This window comes from Kryptolebias marmoratus, linkage group LG3 (genome assembly GCF_001649575.2).
Source record: "Kryptolebias marmoratus isolate JLee-2015 linkage group LG3, ASM164957v2, whole genome shotgun sequence".
In the NCBI taxonomy this organism is placed as follows: domain Eukaryota; kingdom Metazoa; phylum Chordata; class Actinopteri; order Cyprinodontiformes; family Rivulidae; genus Kryptolebias; species Kryptolebias marmoratus.
Window position 1 is genome coordinate 29,845,503 of NC_051432.1, and position 13,193 is coordinate 29,858,695.

A 13,193-nucleotide genomic window follows, 5' to 3' on the forward strand; every position below is an offset into this window, starting at 1 on the left:
TGTGGACAGTTTGTCCTCCAGCAGCAGAGAGAGGACATGTAGACAGTTTGTCCTCCAGCAGCAGAGAGAGGACATGTGGACAGTCTTAAAGCAGACAGGGTGTCAGCCTCAGGGAGGAGCCTGAGAACTGGAAGCTCCGCCTCCTGTTCTCCTGTTAGAACCTCTAGGAACCACAAGGAAACCTGCAGTCTGAGAGCAGAGAGCTCTGTTAGGGAAATATGGAGCAATAAGATCTTTAATATCAGTTGGAGCTTGGTTGTTGAGAGCTTTGGATGTTAAAATCTAAAAAAGTATAAAAAACAACCATCTGGACTTCTGTTCTTCAGAGAGGGTGGAGTTCCAGCTTCATCTGCAGATTAACTCACTCTCCTCACCACAGAGGCTCATTAGGGTCTCTGTTAGCCTGACCCATACAGAGATTGGAGTAAAACTGACCAGGGATCAGGCTTAATGCTCCATTGGAGGTTTTAGAAAGATGGAATCTGAGACCTCCTCTGTTTAAAGATGGCTTCCTTCATTTGTCCTCTCTGTCCAACATCTGAATACTGGGGTCCTCCAAAGAGTGTCCCCTGTCCTTCAGGTGTGTTTTTTTTTTCTGATTTTCGTTATGAATGAGAAAGCCTCCAATAACTGATAATCAATAATCTGGAAGGCAGCAGCTGCTCCTCCGCCTGTTGTTCCAGGAACATGACCAGGGTCACTGAGGAAAACCTGTTAGGAACGTGAACGGGTCGGTCCCGGTTGCTCGGGGTCTGCTGGAGGACAGGAGACACTCTTGGTTCTGGTTCTGGTTTCTGACCTGCAGGAGTTTCAGTCATTTACCTGTAAAGTTGCTGCATTCCTGACAAACAGGAAACTGGTTAGTTCTGCTGGGAATAAAAACAGGAAACAGGATTGAAAGCATTAAAGTTCTGATTATCGACGCATGTAGGAGCCGTACAGTGTTCCTCTCTTTCTGTGAAATAACTGAGCCTTTCTGTGTGGCAGAGTGTCTGCAGATGCAGGTGGTGGCGTGAACACGGGTCAGAAACTTTCTGTTAGTCGACCCTGTCAGGAAGACCCGAGCAGGAATTTATTCTGCAGAGCAATAAAAACTTCAGAGGGTCAGTGAATGCATCATGAAACTGCTTCTGTCTCGGCTGCAGTGACAGCTACATCGTGCGAGTCAAAGCCGTGGTGATGACCAGAGACGAGTCGAGCGGTGGCTGGTTGGCGCAGGACGGCTGCCTGAGCAAAGTGGGCGTGTGCAGACTGTTGCCGAGCAACCTCCTGGGACGCAACACCTTCCTGATCCACGGAGAGCGCCTCAGAGACCGCCAGGTGAGTCTGCCAGGTGAGACAGACAGGTGAGACAGACAGGTGAGAGATCAGAGACAGACAGGTGAGGGATCAGAGACAGACAGGTGAGCGATCAGAGACAGACATGTGAGGGATCAGAGAGACAGGTGAGAGATCAGAGACAGACAGGCGAGACAGACAGGTGAGGGATCAGAGACAGACAGGTGAGACAGACAGGTGAGGGAACTGAGACAGACGGGGGACACTCTGCAGTGATTGATGATAGCGTCTGTCCAACATGTCCTTTTATGTATCAGGTGATTCTGGAGTGCATCTTAAAAAAGGACCTGGTCTACACGAAGGCCACACCCACATTCCACCACTGGAAGGTAGACAACAGGAAGTGTGGTTTGACCTTCCAGAGTCCATCGGACGCTCGAGCCTTCGACCGTGGAGTGAGGAAGGCCCTGGAGGACCTGACAGAAGGTAACGTCACCAGACTGTCCAAACTAAACTTCCGTCTCATGTCTGCATTCCGTCCTTAACCAGAGAAGTCCGAGTCAAGAAGAAGGTCCAGTTCAGGCAGAAACCACTGGAACCGGTCCAGAAGTCCAGAGTCAATGTAAGTGTGATGTGTTAGTGTGTTGGAGGTCTTCTCTGAAGGTGGAGCAGGACTTTGGGAGCTCCTTCCACCACCATGGAACCACAGAGGACTGAGCCTGCCTTGTTTGTAGGGAGTGCAGAACCAGACGATGTTCCTGAGAGGACCTTCAGCCTGCATCATGAAGAGTCGGATCGGGGCCTCGTCTGCAGTAATGAGGCTGTTGCTCCGGTTGGTTGTGGTGAAGAAGGAGCTGAGCTAAAAGACAAAGTTCTCCGTCTACCTCTGGACATTAGGTGTGGATTAGAGCTGAGCAATGATTCTTTAATATTCTAAGTCTTGTTAAAACGAGGCAGTTCAAAGAATTAATGTTACTGTCACAACCTTTTCTTACACCAGCACCTGGCAGAAACACGCCCGGTTGTTTCCTAACGGAGCTGTTTTGATAGAACTGGACCTTTTTTCGCCCACTTCGAGCACTGCACTGGGAGGTTTTCAGGCTTTAGGAAGAGTCCAGAACTTTCTGGAGGGATTCTATGACCTCTCTGGCCTGGGGACACCTTGGGATCATCCAGAAGGAGCTGGAGAAGGTCTCTGAGGAGAGGGAGGTCCAAGTTTCCCTTCTGGACCTGATACCTTGTGACCTGACCTCTGAAAAGGAGAAACCAGTGGGTGGAAGGATCTATAGGTCAGGTTATTAGAGGTGGTGTTCCTTCATCCATGAAGGTATAAATTGAATTGAGAGTTAACGGATGAGAATTATAGATTTGGGATGATCATTCAGGCCCGGAGGTGGTGGCTCCTGGCTCAGGTACACCTCTGTGGAGAACCCATGTTCCACCTTTCCATGAGACCATGAGACGACCCTGTGAGAACGGGTTTTACCTGAGACACCCACCCTAAAAGGGACTGTTGAACATGAATGTATACATTTTCTCATTCTCAGTATTAATATTACTCATCATCTTTATCCCCTCCCCCGAACGGGTTGTGAAGTTTAGGTCAGGTGTCCTCTCTGTCCTCCAGGCTCGACCACGTCGTCCCTGATGCTGCAGAACGAGGCCGAGCTCGGGGACGATGACGTCTTCACGGTGAGAAAATTCAAATCTGTTCTCTTGTTGTAATGTTCACCTGCGAGTCAGATACTGACTGATCGGGACTACTCCCCACAACCACACCTTAAAACCTGAAACTTCATCAGCTGGGCTCCTCGTGGTCAGAACGCTGGATCGGGAAAGACAAACCTGGTTTTACTGGAACCATTGGTGTCTCCAGAGCTGTGTCTCAGTATAAAATGTCCTGATGACATTTCAGGAACCTACAGGCTTATTCAAAAAGATCTATAGTAAAAAACAATATGTTCATACTTAAATGAGATACTATTCAATCCAAATTTGCATTTATTTCTTTACATATCTAACAGTGTGCACCAGTTTGGCTTTGTGTCCAGGAATGTCCCTGAATGTGGATGGATGGACTTCAACAGATCCGTCCTTCTGCTCACATCTTGTCTTGGTTCTCCAGACGGCCACGGACAGCTCGTCCAACTCGTCTCAGAGGAGAGAACCCCCCCAGCTCGTTCCGCCTCCGGCCCACTTCTGTGAACCCCGCCGACACCACTGCATCCTGGGACATTTCTATGAGCACCACCGGCCCTCAGAACCCTACTTCCTGGACCCGGTGAGTTCGGAGCTTAAGCTGAGAAGCAGATTATTTCTGCTCTAAACTTTCCAAACAAACTTCCTCTTCTTCTTCAGTTTCTCCATCCAAGTTTAGGTATTTCTGTATTCTTTCACAAAGTGTGTCTCTCTGCTGGAGGACTCAGAGGTCAGAGGTCACACACCCAGACTCTCACTGACTTCCAAACAGAAAGTGAAGGCTCTCCATAAACCCTGTAGAACCACCAGAACCTTCTGCTGCTCACGGGTCAAGATGTTCTGATGCAATAGTTTTCACTCAGAGACAGAGTCACCATGGCAACCAGCTCCTCATCAGCTTCTGTATTACCCAGCATGCTTTTCTTCCTCCTATGTTTCCATCATGGCCGCCCCCACAGATCCTTCCTGTCGTCTCTAATCAGAGCTTTGATGTTCAGGAGGATTCAGAGGAACAGGAAGAGGACTGAGCCTGGACTTTCACAATAAAGCTCAGAGAAACTCTTCAGAGTAAGGGCCTGTCCTGACTTCCTGTTGGACTTTAAAGCAGGAAGTTGATGGATGTTAACTGTGTTGGTATCCTTCATCCTTTCTGGTTACAGTTAAATCTAAGAGACAGAAAGAAAAAGGTTTTGGTTCCATCAGCTGTGATGAGTTCTTTGAAACGTTTTGTGTCTAATGTGTGTCCTCTGGGCCTCACAGGCGGTGCACATGTTTCCTCGTCACGTCAGCTTCCCGGTGGAGGAGCAGGAAGTGGTTCACATCAGCCCCCGCGAGCGAACCTGGCTCACCGGCTACGAGGACTACCGCCACGCCAACTCAACTCGTGATCACCTGGCACAGGCGCACAACCCGGACACCTGCGTGCATTTCACCAAGAGTGAGCTGCCAAAACACAACTACGCTTACCCGTACCCACTGAGCTGCGACCTGCAGCGCGGCTACAACAGCAAACCCGGCTGCCTGGAGCTGGGTGTTGGGCACAGGGCGGTGGTGACTCTGCCGCCGCAAGCACTTCCCCCCAAATGCAAGCGGCGAGCAGAGGAACCGGAGCCTTCCCGCTGCGTTTACTGTCAGGACATGTTCAACCAGGAGGACAACGGGAGAGGGCGCTGCCAGGAGGCGCCGGACCCCTTCCAGACCTGCATCCGGCGGATCAGCTTCATGTGGTGCGCCGACAGCCTGCTGTACCACTGCATGTCGGACCCGGAGGGCGACTACACCGACCCGTGCTCCTGCGACACCAGCGACGAGCGCTTCTGCCTGCGCTGGACGGCACTGATAGGCCTGTCCCTGGTGGCGCCCTGCATGTGCTGCTACGCCCCCCTGAGGGCCTGCCACCGCTGCGGCGTGGCGTGCCACTGCTGTGGTGGGAAACACAAGGCTGTGGGCTGAGAGGTAGCAGGCTCCGCCCACTCTGCAGAGACCTGGGGGAAGGATGCAGGCTCCGCCCACCACGCAGAGACCTGGGGGGAGGTTGCAGGCTCCGCCCACTCCGCAGAGACTTGGGAGGAGGTTGCAGGCTCCGCCCACTCCGTAGAGGTTTGCGGTACGATGCAGGCTCCGCCCACTCTGCAAAGACCTGGGGGGAGGTTGCAGGCTCCGCCCACTCCGCAGAGACCTGGGAGGAGGTCAGAAGATCTCCAGAAGAAAGTGGAACTTTGTGTTTGTGTTTTTTTAAACGCTGAGGACCAAAAGACTTCAACAAAAGAGTTTCAGCATAAATCATATATATTGTTTGTATAAATATTTGTATATACTGTATATACAGTATAGATATATTAGAGCTGACAAAGTTTAACAGATAATTCCCGTTGTCCCTGAGTGGTAGGGTTCCTGATTGACTCTGATAGAACTGGACTCTGGAGCCCGTCAGAACAGAACCTCCAGCTGACAGGTCGGAGGGGTGGGGGTCCGCTCTGAATTACAAAATCAGGCAGTAAAGTTAAAGTGTACTGTGTTGGCTCAAACCCCACCCTGTGTGTTTTAATTACTCTCCAACAGTCGCAGCTCACTGAGGTAAAGGCTAAACTCCAATCACTTTCATTTGGATAAAGACAAAAATCAAACTATGATTAATTACAATAAAAGTAATAGACTGACAGCTCCAATATATATAAAATCTGATAAACCTATAACTGACCTATAACCCTAACCCTAACCCTAACACTTTAGGTATATTTTTCTAGGTGTGTTCTGAGGCTGAATGTGTGTGTTTTCAGGTCAGTGTGACTGTTGTTGTGTTTAGTTTGTGTTTCTCCAAATGATCACAAATGTTTCAACCTGAACAGATAAAAAAGGAAAAATAATCACATCTGATGCAGTCAGGCTGCGCGGTTTGTTAGCCTAGCTTAGCAACTAGCCTGGCACCTGTTAGCATACTTGTTAGCATGTAGCTATCCTGACCTGCTAATGCTAAGCCCTCAGCTGTTTCCCTCTTCAGGGGTCTCCACAGTCCAACTCCCTCCATGTCCTCTCTAACTGCATCCATATCTGTCCTCTTTGTCTCTAACATCCTTCTGTCCCTCCTCTGGACATGTCTAAACCGTCTCTAACTTTGTCTCCCAGTCCTTCAACCTGTGCTGGACCTCTGAGGACCTCATNTCCTGATCCTGTCCATCCTCGTCCCTCCCAAGGAGAACCTCAACATCTTCAGCTCTGACACTTCCTGTTCTGTCTCCAAACCAGACAACATGGCTGCTCTCACCACTGTCTGGAAACCTTTCCTTTGACCTTTGACCTTTGCTGCCACCCTTTTGTCACAGATCACTCCTGAAACTTTTCTCCATCCACTCCATCCTGCCTGGACTCTCTTCTTCACCTCTTTACCTCACTCCCTGTCCTCCTGGACAGATGAAGTCCTGCACCTCTGTGACCTTTGACCTTGTAGCCTCACTGTTCCACCTGCCTCCCTCTCATTCACACACAGGTAGTCTGTCTTCATCCCTACACCTCTCCAGGTTCTCCTCCACCTGTTCCCTGTTCTCACCACATTTAGTTTTGTTTTCAGCTCTTGTTTGGTGAACATGCTCGTTGGCAGCTCAGGTTAACGACGCTCAGATCTGTTCAACAGCTAAAAGTCTCAAACTAAATCTTATCTTTATTAAATCAAGCTGAGCTGCTCTCATTTAATGTTAAATGTTTAAACTTTGATGTTTGTGTGAGATGCCAACATGTTTACATTCTGTTAGTTTTTCTCTTCAGGTTTGAATGTTTCATCATTTAGAGAAACTTTAGTTTCAGAAGCTGCCAAAAACCAACAGAGATGTGAAACAATCAGCCTGTAAGAGACCCAAAATATACCCAACCGGGTCGGACTCAACCGGGTCAGGTCCAACCGGGCCAGGTCCAACCGGTCAGGTCCAACCGGGTCAGATCCATCTGGGTCAGACCCATCTGGGTCAGGTCCAGTTATCTGGGATTTAAAGAGAGCAGCAGAATCTGGTTTTGTTCCGACAGTAAAGCACCAGAACCAGAGTTTCTGAGGGAGGTGAATTAAATGTTGTGTCTTCGTCCTGGTCTGTAAAATGGAAGTGCCTGAAGCCTCCTCTTCATCCTGTCCTCCACTTTATTTAAGAGAATAATAAAAACAAAGGTGCAATTCATTAGTTAATCTTTTTATACATATTTTACATTTTTACTAAAGTAAAACTGGAATATATGAATATTTACTGTATATGTTTCTGTATCAGGTCAATGATGTACATTTTTCAGTTCTATTTTTTTATTGTTTTTATGATGATTCATGTAAAAGAGCCAAATAAACATAATGACAAAATCATTATCTGAAAAAAACTATTAGCTGTGTGGACGTCTTTTAATGAAGTTTTAAAGTTAACTCTACGGTTGTTGTAAAAGTTTCTGATAATTAAACATAGATCATTATATTTGTGTTAAATTGACAGGACCTCCTGGCTTTTATGGAAACATGTTTTTAGTCTAAAATCCAGAGGTGGATTTAGTTATTTTGGGGGCCGGGGTGAAGCACAGCATGGGGCCCTTACCCTTTATTTTTCTGAGATTATTATTATTTATTGTCCCACGTAAGTCTTACCTGTTAGGGAATATCTGAAATTAATCTGAAAATGTCTTTCTAGCTGTTTGTTTGAGGAGGGGTACTTTTATCTGTACAACACCTGTTCCCACCTGCAGCAGGTATTTTATGATCGTTAGCGTTAGCAATGCTAACATGGTTAAAATGGTGGTTTGAAAGGAACCCAACAGAACTCAGTTCTGCTGTGGGACAGATACCTTTACAAATTATTTTTATTTATTCAGTATTTACCCTCCGGTGTGTCTTAATTTTCTTGTCTTACGCTCACATCTTGTTTAATCTCTGTACACAGGAGAAAACGTGATTCAGGAGATGAAAACAGATTTGAGGAGGTTCTGGTTCTTCTGAACCCATCTAAAGCAGGTCTGAGTACTCAGCTGACGCCCATTACCGTAAAACTACAGTACCCATGATTCCCCGCGCCTGGAATTTCCGGGTAGCTTGTAGTCAGACGGCCATATTTGATTACCCTGTTCTGCCACTTTAGAGGTTGACGGAAAAAAGCCGCCTGTTCGTGACTCCGAGGCCCGGCAAACATCCACCCAGCAGCGACCACACCTTCCACCCAGGAGCCCACCATGAATCCGGAATAGTAAGTGTGGGTTCGGGCGGGACTGGCGGTGTCAGGTCCGGTTCGGCGGTCCGGTTCGGTCCGGGAAGCTACGGCGGAGCTATCCGGGCGGAGCGGCGCGTCAGCGGCTTTCTCCTCGGCGTTCAGCCGGAGAGCTGACAGCTTCCCGGACTTTTTACTGACAGCCGGGTTGGTTCGGACCTTCTCCCTCCCGTCAGCTGGTTCTGATCCAATAAAACTCCGAGAAGATCCAGAAATTATCCGCGTTTGTTCGGGATGTTAGCGCTGCTAGCTAACAGGCTAACAGTTTCTGACGGCGTCGTTACTTTCTGAGGCGTCGTTATTCCGTTACAGCAGATAGTTACTCTGCCTCCCTAAAACTCGGGCTCGGTTCGGCTGACGGGCAGCATCTGCGGATATGAACTCTGATCGAACCGAACCGGGCCGAGACAGATCCCCGCAAACAGGAAGTGGGTTTGGAAATGATGAAGAACTGATCAATAATCTGATTAATCTGAGTTAATCTGAGGAAGTTTGAGATTCGTTCATAAAAACACAAACTGTAGTTTTAGAGTAAAGTTTTACATCAGAGGGACATAAAATGTTCAATATTTGCAGTTTGGTAAATAAACCATGAAATAAACACAGATAAAGTTTATAAACCAGTCCTCAATTTTTATCACTTCCTGCATTTTTTTCGATGCTCTGATTTCAGTTTGTTCCAAAGAACTTTAACAGATTATAAATCTATATATAATTATCATTTCTGATTAATTTAGCAGTTTATCTGTTCACTCAAACTGATCCGTGTCTGTCACTGAAAATTAAAAGTAATTTCCTTCAGATTATCAGACAGGATCTGATCGTAGCTCATTACCTCAAACATTTAAACTGCAGCTGTGTTCAAAGTTAAATTACAAAAACAAAACTCTGAATTCATGTTTATTCTCCGTCTCTGGAGACTCACAAAGTCTTTGCTCCTTTTGTTGGAGGTAAAGATCTGAATGATGCCGTCATGGTTCTTTGTCAAACAGGAAGTAAACAAGTCCAGGACAGATGGAATTCTGGGTACTTTTCCTGATCAGGACCACAGCAGATTCCCATTATTCCAACCGTCTGTCCGAGAAAAGTGTTTATTAGGAGCTGGGTCACCCTGAGAGGAAGGACCTGAGACAATCCCGACTGTCCTGAGACAATCCCGACTGTCCTGAGACAATCCCGACTGTCCTGAGACAATCCCGACTGTCCTGAGACAATCCCGACTGAGACAAGTTTTGTCTCACATGTTCAAAGCTGAAGCAACAAAACTGTGAGTTTCTGAGACTAATGGGAGGAAACTGAGAACCCCCACAAATGATTTGAGACATTTTGGAGACTCCCTCAGGAATGCTGCAGTCCAGCTGTGTGTTCAGGTATCTGTCCACACAGAGGACACACAGCGTGTTCAGGTATCTGTCACGCTGTGTGTCCTCTGTGTGGACAGAAACTTGTCCACACAGAGGTTAACTGCTGCTAACTTAGCCTCAGCCATGGGACATTCACTGACCCTGAAATAGAATTGTATTTTTGAGCGTTGGGTCGGCCGGTGGTTTTTCTGTGTCTCCTGGTCTCAGGTGTGCCTCTCCTGGATTAACGGACTCACCTGTCTGGTCTCAGGTGTTTGTCTTTGAAACCAGAACGTCCTGTTTGTCACTAAAGGAGACGAGCTCAGATCCTTTAGAGAGTGTGTGTGTGTGTGTGTGTGTGTGTGTGTGTGTTACCTCCTCAGGACCATTTCTCCTAAACACACACACCTGTCAGGAAGGACTCACCGCTCTGTGGAGTGCTCATGTTGAAACACCATCTTTGGGATGGGCTGAGCTGTGACTTCAGGTCAGGGTCGGAGGCTGATGCGTTCAGGTTCTGTCCATGTCCCGGGTCCAGGCTGATGCTGGGCAGCTGTTGTCATGGCAACCAGCCTCACCGATATTCTGAGTTTGTTTTAAAATGATTTAATAGTGAATTCTGTAAACAAAGATATTCAGCTTCAATGTATTTAATAACGTTCAGAAATGAAACCTTTTGATTCCACATCAATATAAAAACTAACTTTAATAACAATTTGAGACACTTTGTGAAGAGTTTAACAAGATTTTATGTAAAAAAACAAAAAGAATCAGTAATATTAGCAGAAAACAGAATTAAGCAGAAATAATTGATGTGAAGCATTGAGGTTCTCAAAGTTGGGCTCGGGACCCCACTGCAGGTCGGGGAACACCAAGAGGGGGTCCTGAGAGGATTAAAAACTGCTGCTAATGATGTAATTCCACCTGAACTGTGACAGAAGATAAAAACCGTGAAGATAAATTATTAAAGAGCAGATTTAGGGTGTCGATTTGCCTCCTTTAACGAGGTTTTAACGGTGATGGAGTTTTGTTTTCTTTAGGAATCACTGATGTTTTTATTAGAATAATTGATTCTCTGCTGCCTGAGTTTTTGTTCTTAATTAGATTAATTAAGGATCCAACCAATCAGCTGCAGCTATGGTTCTCTAACAGGATCTCAGGTTGTTGATCAACTGAATTATTTCCACAGACTCATTATTAAATATTAATCCTGTTGTTTCCTCTCAGTGATTACTTATTCAAGCTGCTGCTGATCGGAGACTCCGGCGTGGGAAAGTCCTGCCTCCTCCTTCGGTTCGCAGTAAGTCTGACTGAACCTCCTTCTGGACTCTGCAGGAACCCAGAACCTTCTGCTGAAGGAGCAGAGAACAAGAACGGTTTGTTCCGACTCTTTCAGAAACACAAGTGCAGAACTCCTGCATTAACCCCGCCCACTTCAAACTTCTGACCAATCACACAGTAGTTATCTGGCTCCCAGCCAGGAAGGAAGAAATGATCTCATTTCTCAGCCCTGAGGGAGAACTAGGTTCTTGGTTCCTGCAGAGGACGGGACCTTTAGGGTCAGAGATCTGACAGCTGATTGGCTGCAGGTGTGTCTCTCACCTGTCTGTGTGTTTCACCTCAGGACGACACGTACACAGAGAGCTACATCAGCACCATCGGCGTGGACTTCAAGATCAGAACCATCGAGCTGGACGGGAAGACCATCAAACTGCAGATTGTGAGTGGGCGAGGCCGTCGTCTGGGGGCGGGGTTTTTGTGGTTCGTGAGGTGATTGGTTGTGTTGTGTGTCCTCAGTGGGACACGGCCGGTCAGGAGAGGTTCCGGACCATCACATCCAGTTACTACAGAGGCGCCCACGGCATCATAGTGGTTTATGATGTGACAGATCAGGTCAGTGACCTTTGACCTCTCTGTTCTGTTTATCACCCATCACCACGAAAGGGGCGGGGCCGTAGAATGTCCTGTCTGTGAACACAGTAGGTAGTGTTTACCTGCTGGCCTCGTTCCCAGCCTCCCATTGGCTGGCGGTTCTGTTTGATCGCTGCAGAAACAAACCCGTCGTCAGTCCTGTCGGAATGACTTCTGACACCTGAAGAGTCACAATTCAAGATGGCCGCCACAACTAATTGTCCTTAGCAAACAGAGGAATGTTTCTGGCTCAGTCAGTCTCACAGATATTGAGCTAAAGTCTGTTGTGGTAGTAGTTGAGTCATCCTCAACACACAGTCTGAGGGCTGACTGCGGCGCTCATTTTAACAGTAATACCTCTTCATGTCGCCTTCAGGGTCAAACAGAACAATCTGAATTTCTATTCTTCTGCTCAGAGTCAGGTGGGGGTTAGAGGCCTTCATCGCAGACACGGATGATTCAAAATGCATTCTGTTCATCGGCGCTGTTTGTCCCAGTAGAGTTGCCGTAGCTGCTGTTTTATTCAACCATGGCCGTCTTTAGTGATCACTCTGAAACATTTTATCGATAATCATGCTAATCACAAGTTAGCATTCATGCTAACCCTCAGGTTAGCTGGGTTTTTGACAAACTCTTTGTTAGACATAAAATATATTAATTTCTGTAAAATGAGTATTTCTGCTTCAGTGTTTAGGGTAAACATCCCGAGCTTACATCTGAGACTCCCACCTTTACCCCCACGCTCTGAAACCAGAGAGAAGCTGCTTTCAGACTAACTTCCTGTTTGCCTTCATCCTCAGGAGTCCTTCAACAACGTGAAGCAGTGGCTGCAGGAGATCGACCGTTACGCCAGCGAGAACGTCAACAAGCTGCTCGTAGGAAACAAGTGTGACCTGACCACCAAGAAGGTGGTGGACTACACCACGGCCAAGGTACCAGGACCCAGGGTCTAAATATGTCCCAGAGTCCCTGGAGTCCGGGAGTCTTCAGGGTCCGGGTCCTGGAGTCCTGGGAGTCTTCAGGGTCCGGGTCCTGGAGTCTGGGAGTCTTCAGGGTCCGGGTCCTGGAGTCCGGGAGTCTTCAGGGTCCGGGTCCTGGAGTCTGGGAGTCTTCAGGGTCCGAGTCCGGGAGTCTTCAGGGTCCGGGTCCTGGAGTCCCAGAGTCCCTGGGCTGCAGAGCCTGAAGGTCCCATGGATTTAACTGACAGCTAAAACTGTAAAACTGATTTTTGTTTCTGCCTTAAAGGGAAAGTTTAGCCATATAAACATATAAATATCTTACCTGCTGCAGATAGCTCTTTGAGCCTCGGTTTATTTCTGACAGGACTGATGGGTTCGTGGCTAGTCTGAACACAGCTCCCGGTTTCCCGGTTATTTCCATGGAATTTATTGTTTATTAATAAGGAAGTGAAGCGAAGCAGAGTCAGATTCAACGATTACTCCAACCTGAGCTGCTTCAGTGAGCTATCTGCAGCAGGTAAGACATTCACTGATAACGGTTTCTGCTCGTCTCGTCCTTCCTGCAGGAGTTCGCAGACAACCTGGGGATCCCGTTCCTGGAGACGAGCGCGAAGAGCGCCACCAACGTGGAGCAGGCCTTCATGACGATGGCGGCTGAGATCAAGAAGAGGATGGGCCCCGGAGCCACGGCCGGCGCCTCTGAGAAGTCCAACGTCAAGATCCAGAGCAAACCGGTCAACACTTCACCTGGAGGCTGCTGCTGAGGGCTGAGACCAGCC

General features: G+C 47.7%; 2 protein-coding genes across 3 annotated transcripts in view; both read left to right on the top strand.

Annotated features, from left to right (window-relative positions):
* Positions 1 to 6,096, top strand: part of spred2a (sprouty related EVH1 domain containing 2a) — a 10,205-nt gene extending 4,109 nt beyond the window's left edge. For both annotated transcript variants that reach the window (XM_037974773.1, XM_017403888.3), the window contains 5 exons: positions 1,146 to 1,320; positions 1,596 to 1,764; positions 2,906 to 2,970; positions 3,404 to 3,559; positions 4,237 to 6,096. In XM_037974773.1, coding sequence (XP_037830701.1) covers positions 1,146 to 1,320; positions 1,596 to 1,764; positions 2,906 to 2,970; positions 3,404 to 3,559; positions 4,237 to 4,929 — 1,258 coding nt within the window. In that variant the 3' untranslated portion in view covers positions 4,930 to 6,096. The remainder of the gene's footprint in view (positions 1 to 1,145; positions 1,321 to 1,595; positions 1,765 to 2,905; positions 2,971 to 3,403; positions 3,560 to 4,236) is intronic.
* A 1,931-nt stretch (positions 6,097 to 8,027) lies between these two features.
* Positions 8,028 to 13,187, top strand: LOC108228344 (ras-related protein ORAB-1). Its single transcript, XM_017403889.3, has 6 exons — positions 8,028 to 8,180; positions 10,772 to 10,844; positions 11,169 to 11,264; positions 11,342 to 11,437; positions 12,256 to 12,387; positions 12,981 to 13,187. The coding sequence occupies exons 1-6, from the start codon at positions 8,167 to 8,169 to the stop codon at positions 13,176 to 13,178; spliced, it is 609 nt and encodes a 202-aa protein (XP_017259378.1). The 5' UTR covers positions 8,028 to 8,166; the 3' UTR covers positions 13,179 to 13,187.
* Positions 13,188 to 13,193: the final 6 nt, after the last annotated feature.

Bases quoted from the DNA above. Each gene is read 5' to 3' on its own strand.
- LOC108228344 (XM_017403889.3), top strand. The intron at 11,265-11,341 runs GTGAGTGGGCGA...GTGTGTCCTCAG, and splicing joins AGACCATCAAACTGCAGATT to TGGGACACGGCCGGTCAGGA. The intron at 11,438-12,255 runs GTCAGTGACCTT...CTTCATCCTCAG, and splicing joins TTTATGATGTGACAGATCAG to GAGTCCTTCAACAACGTGAA.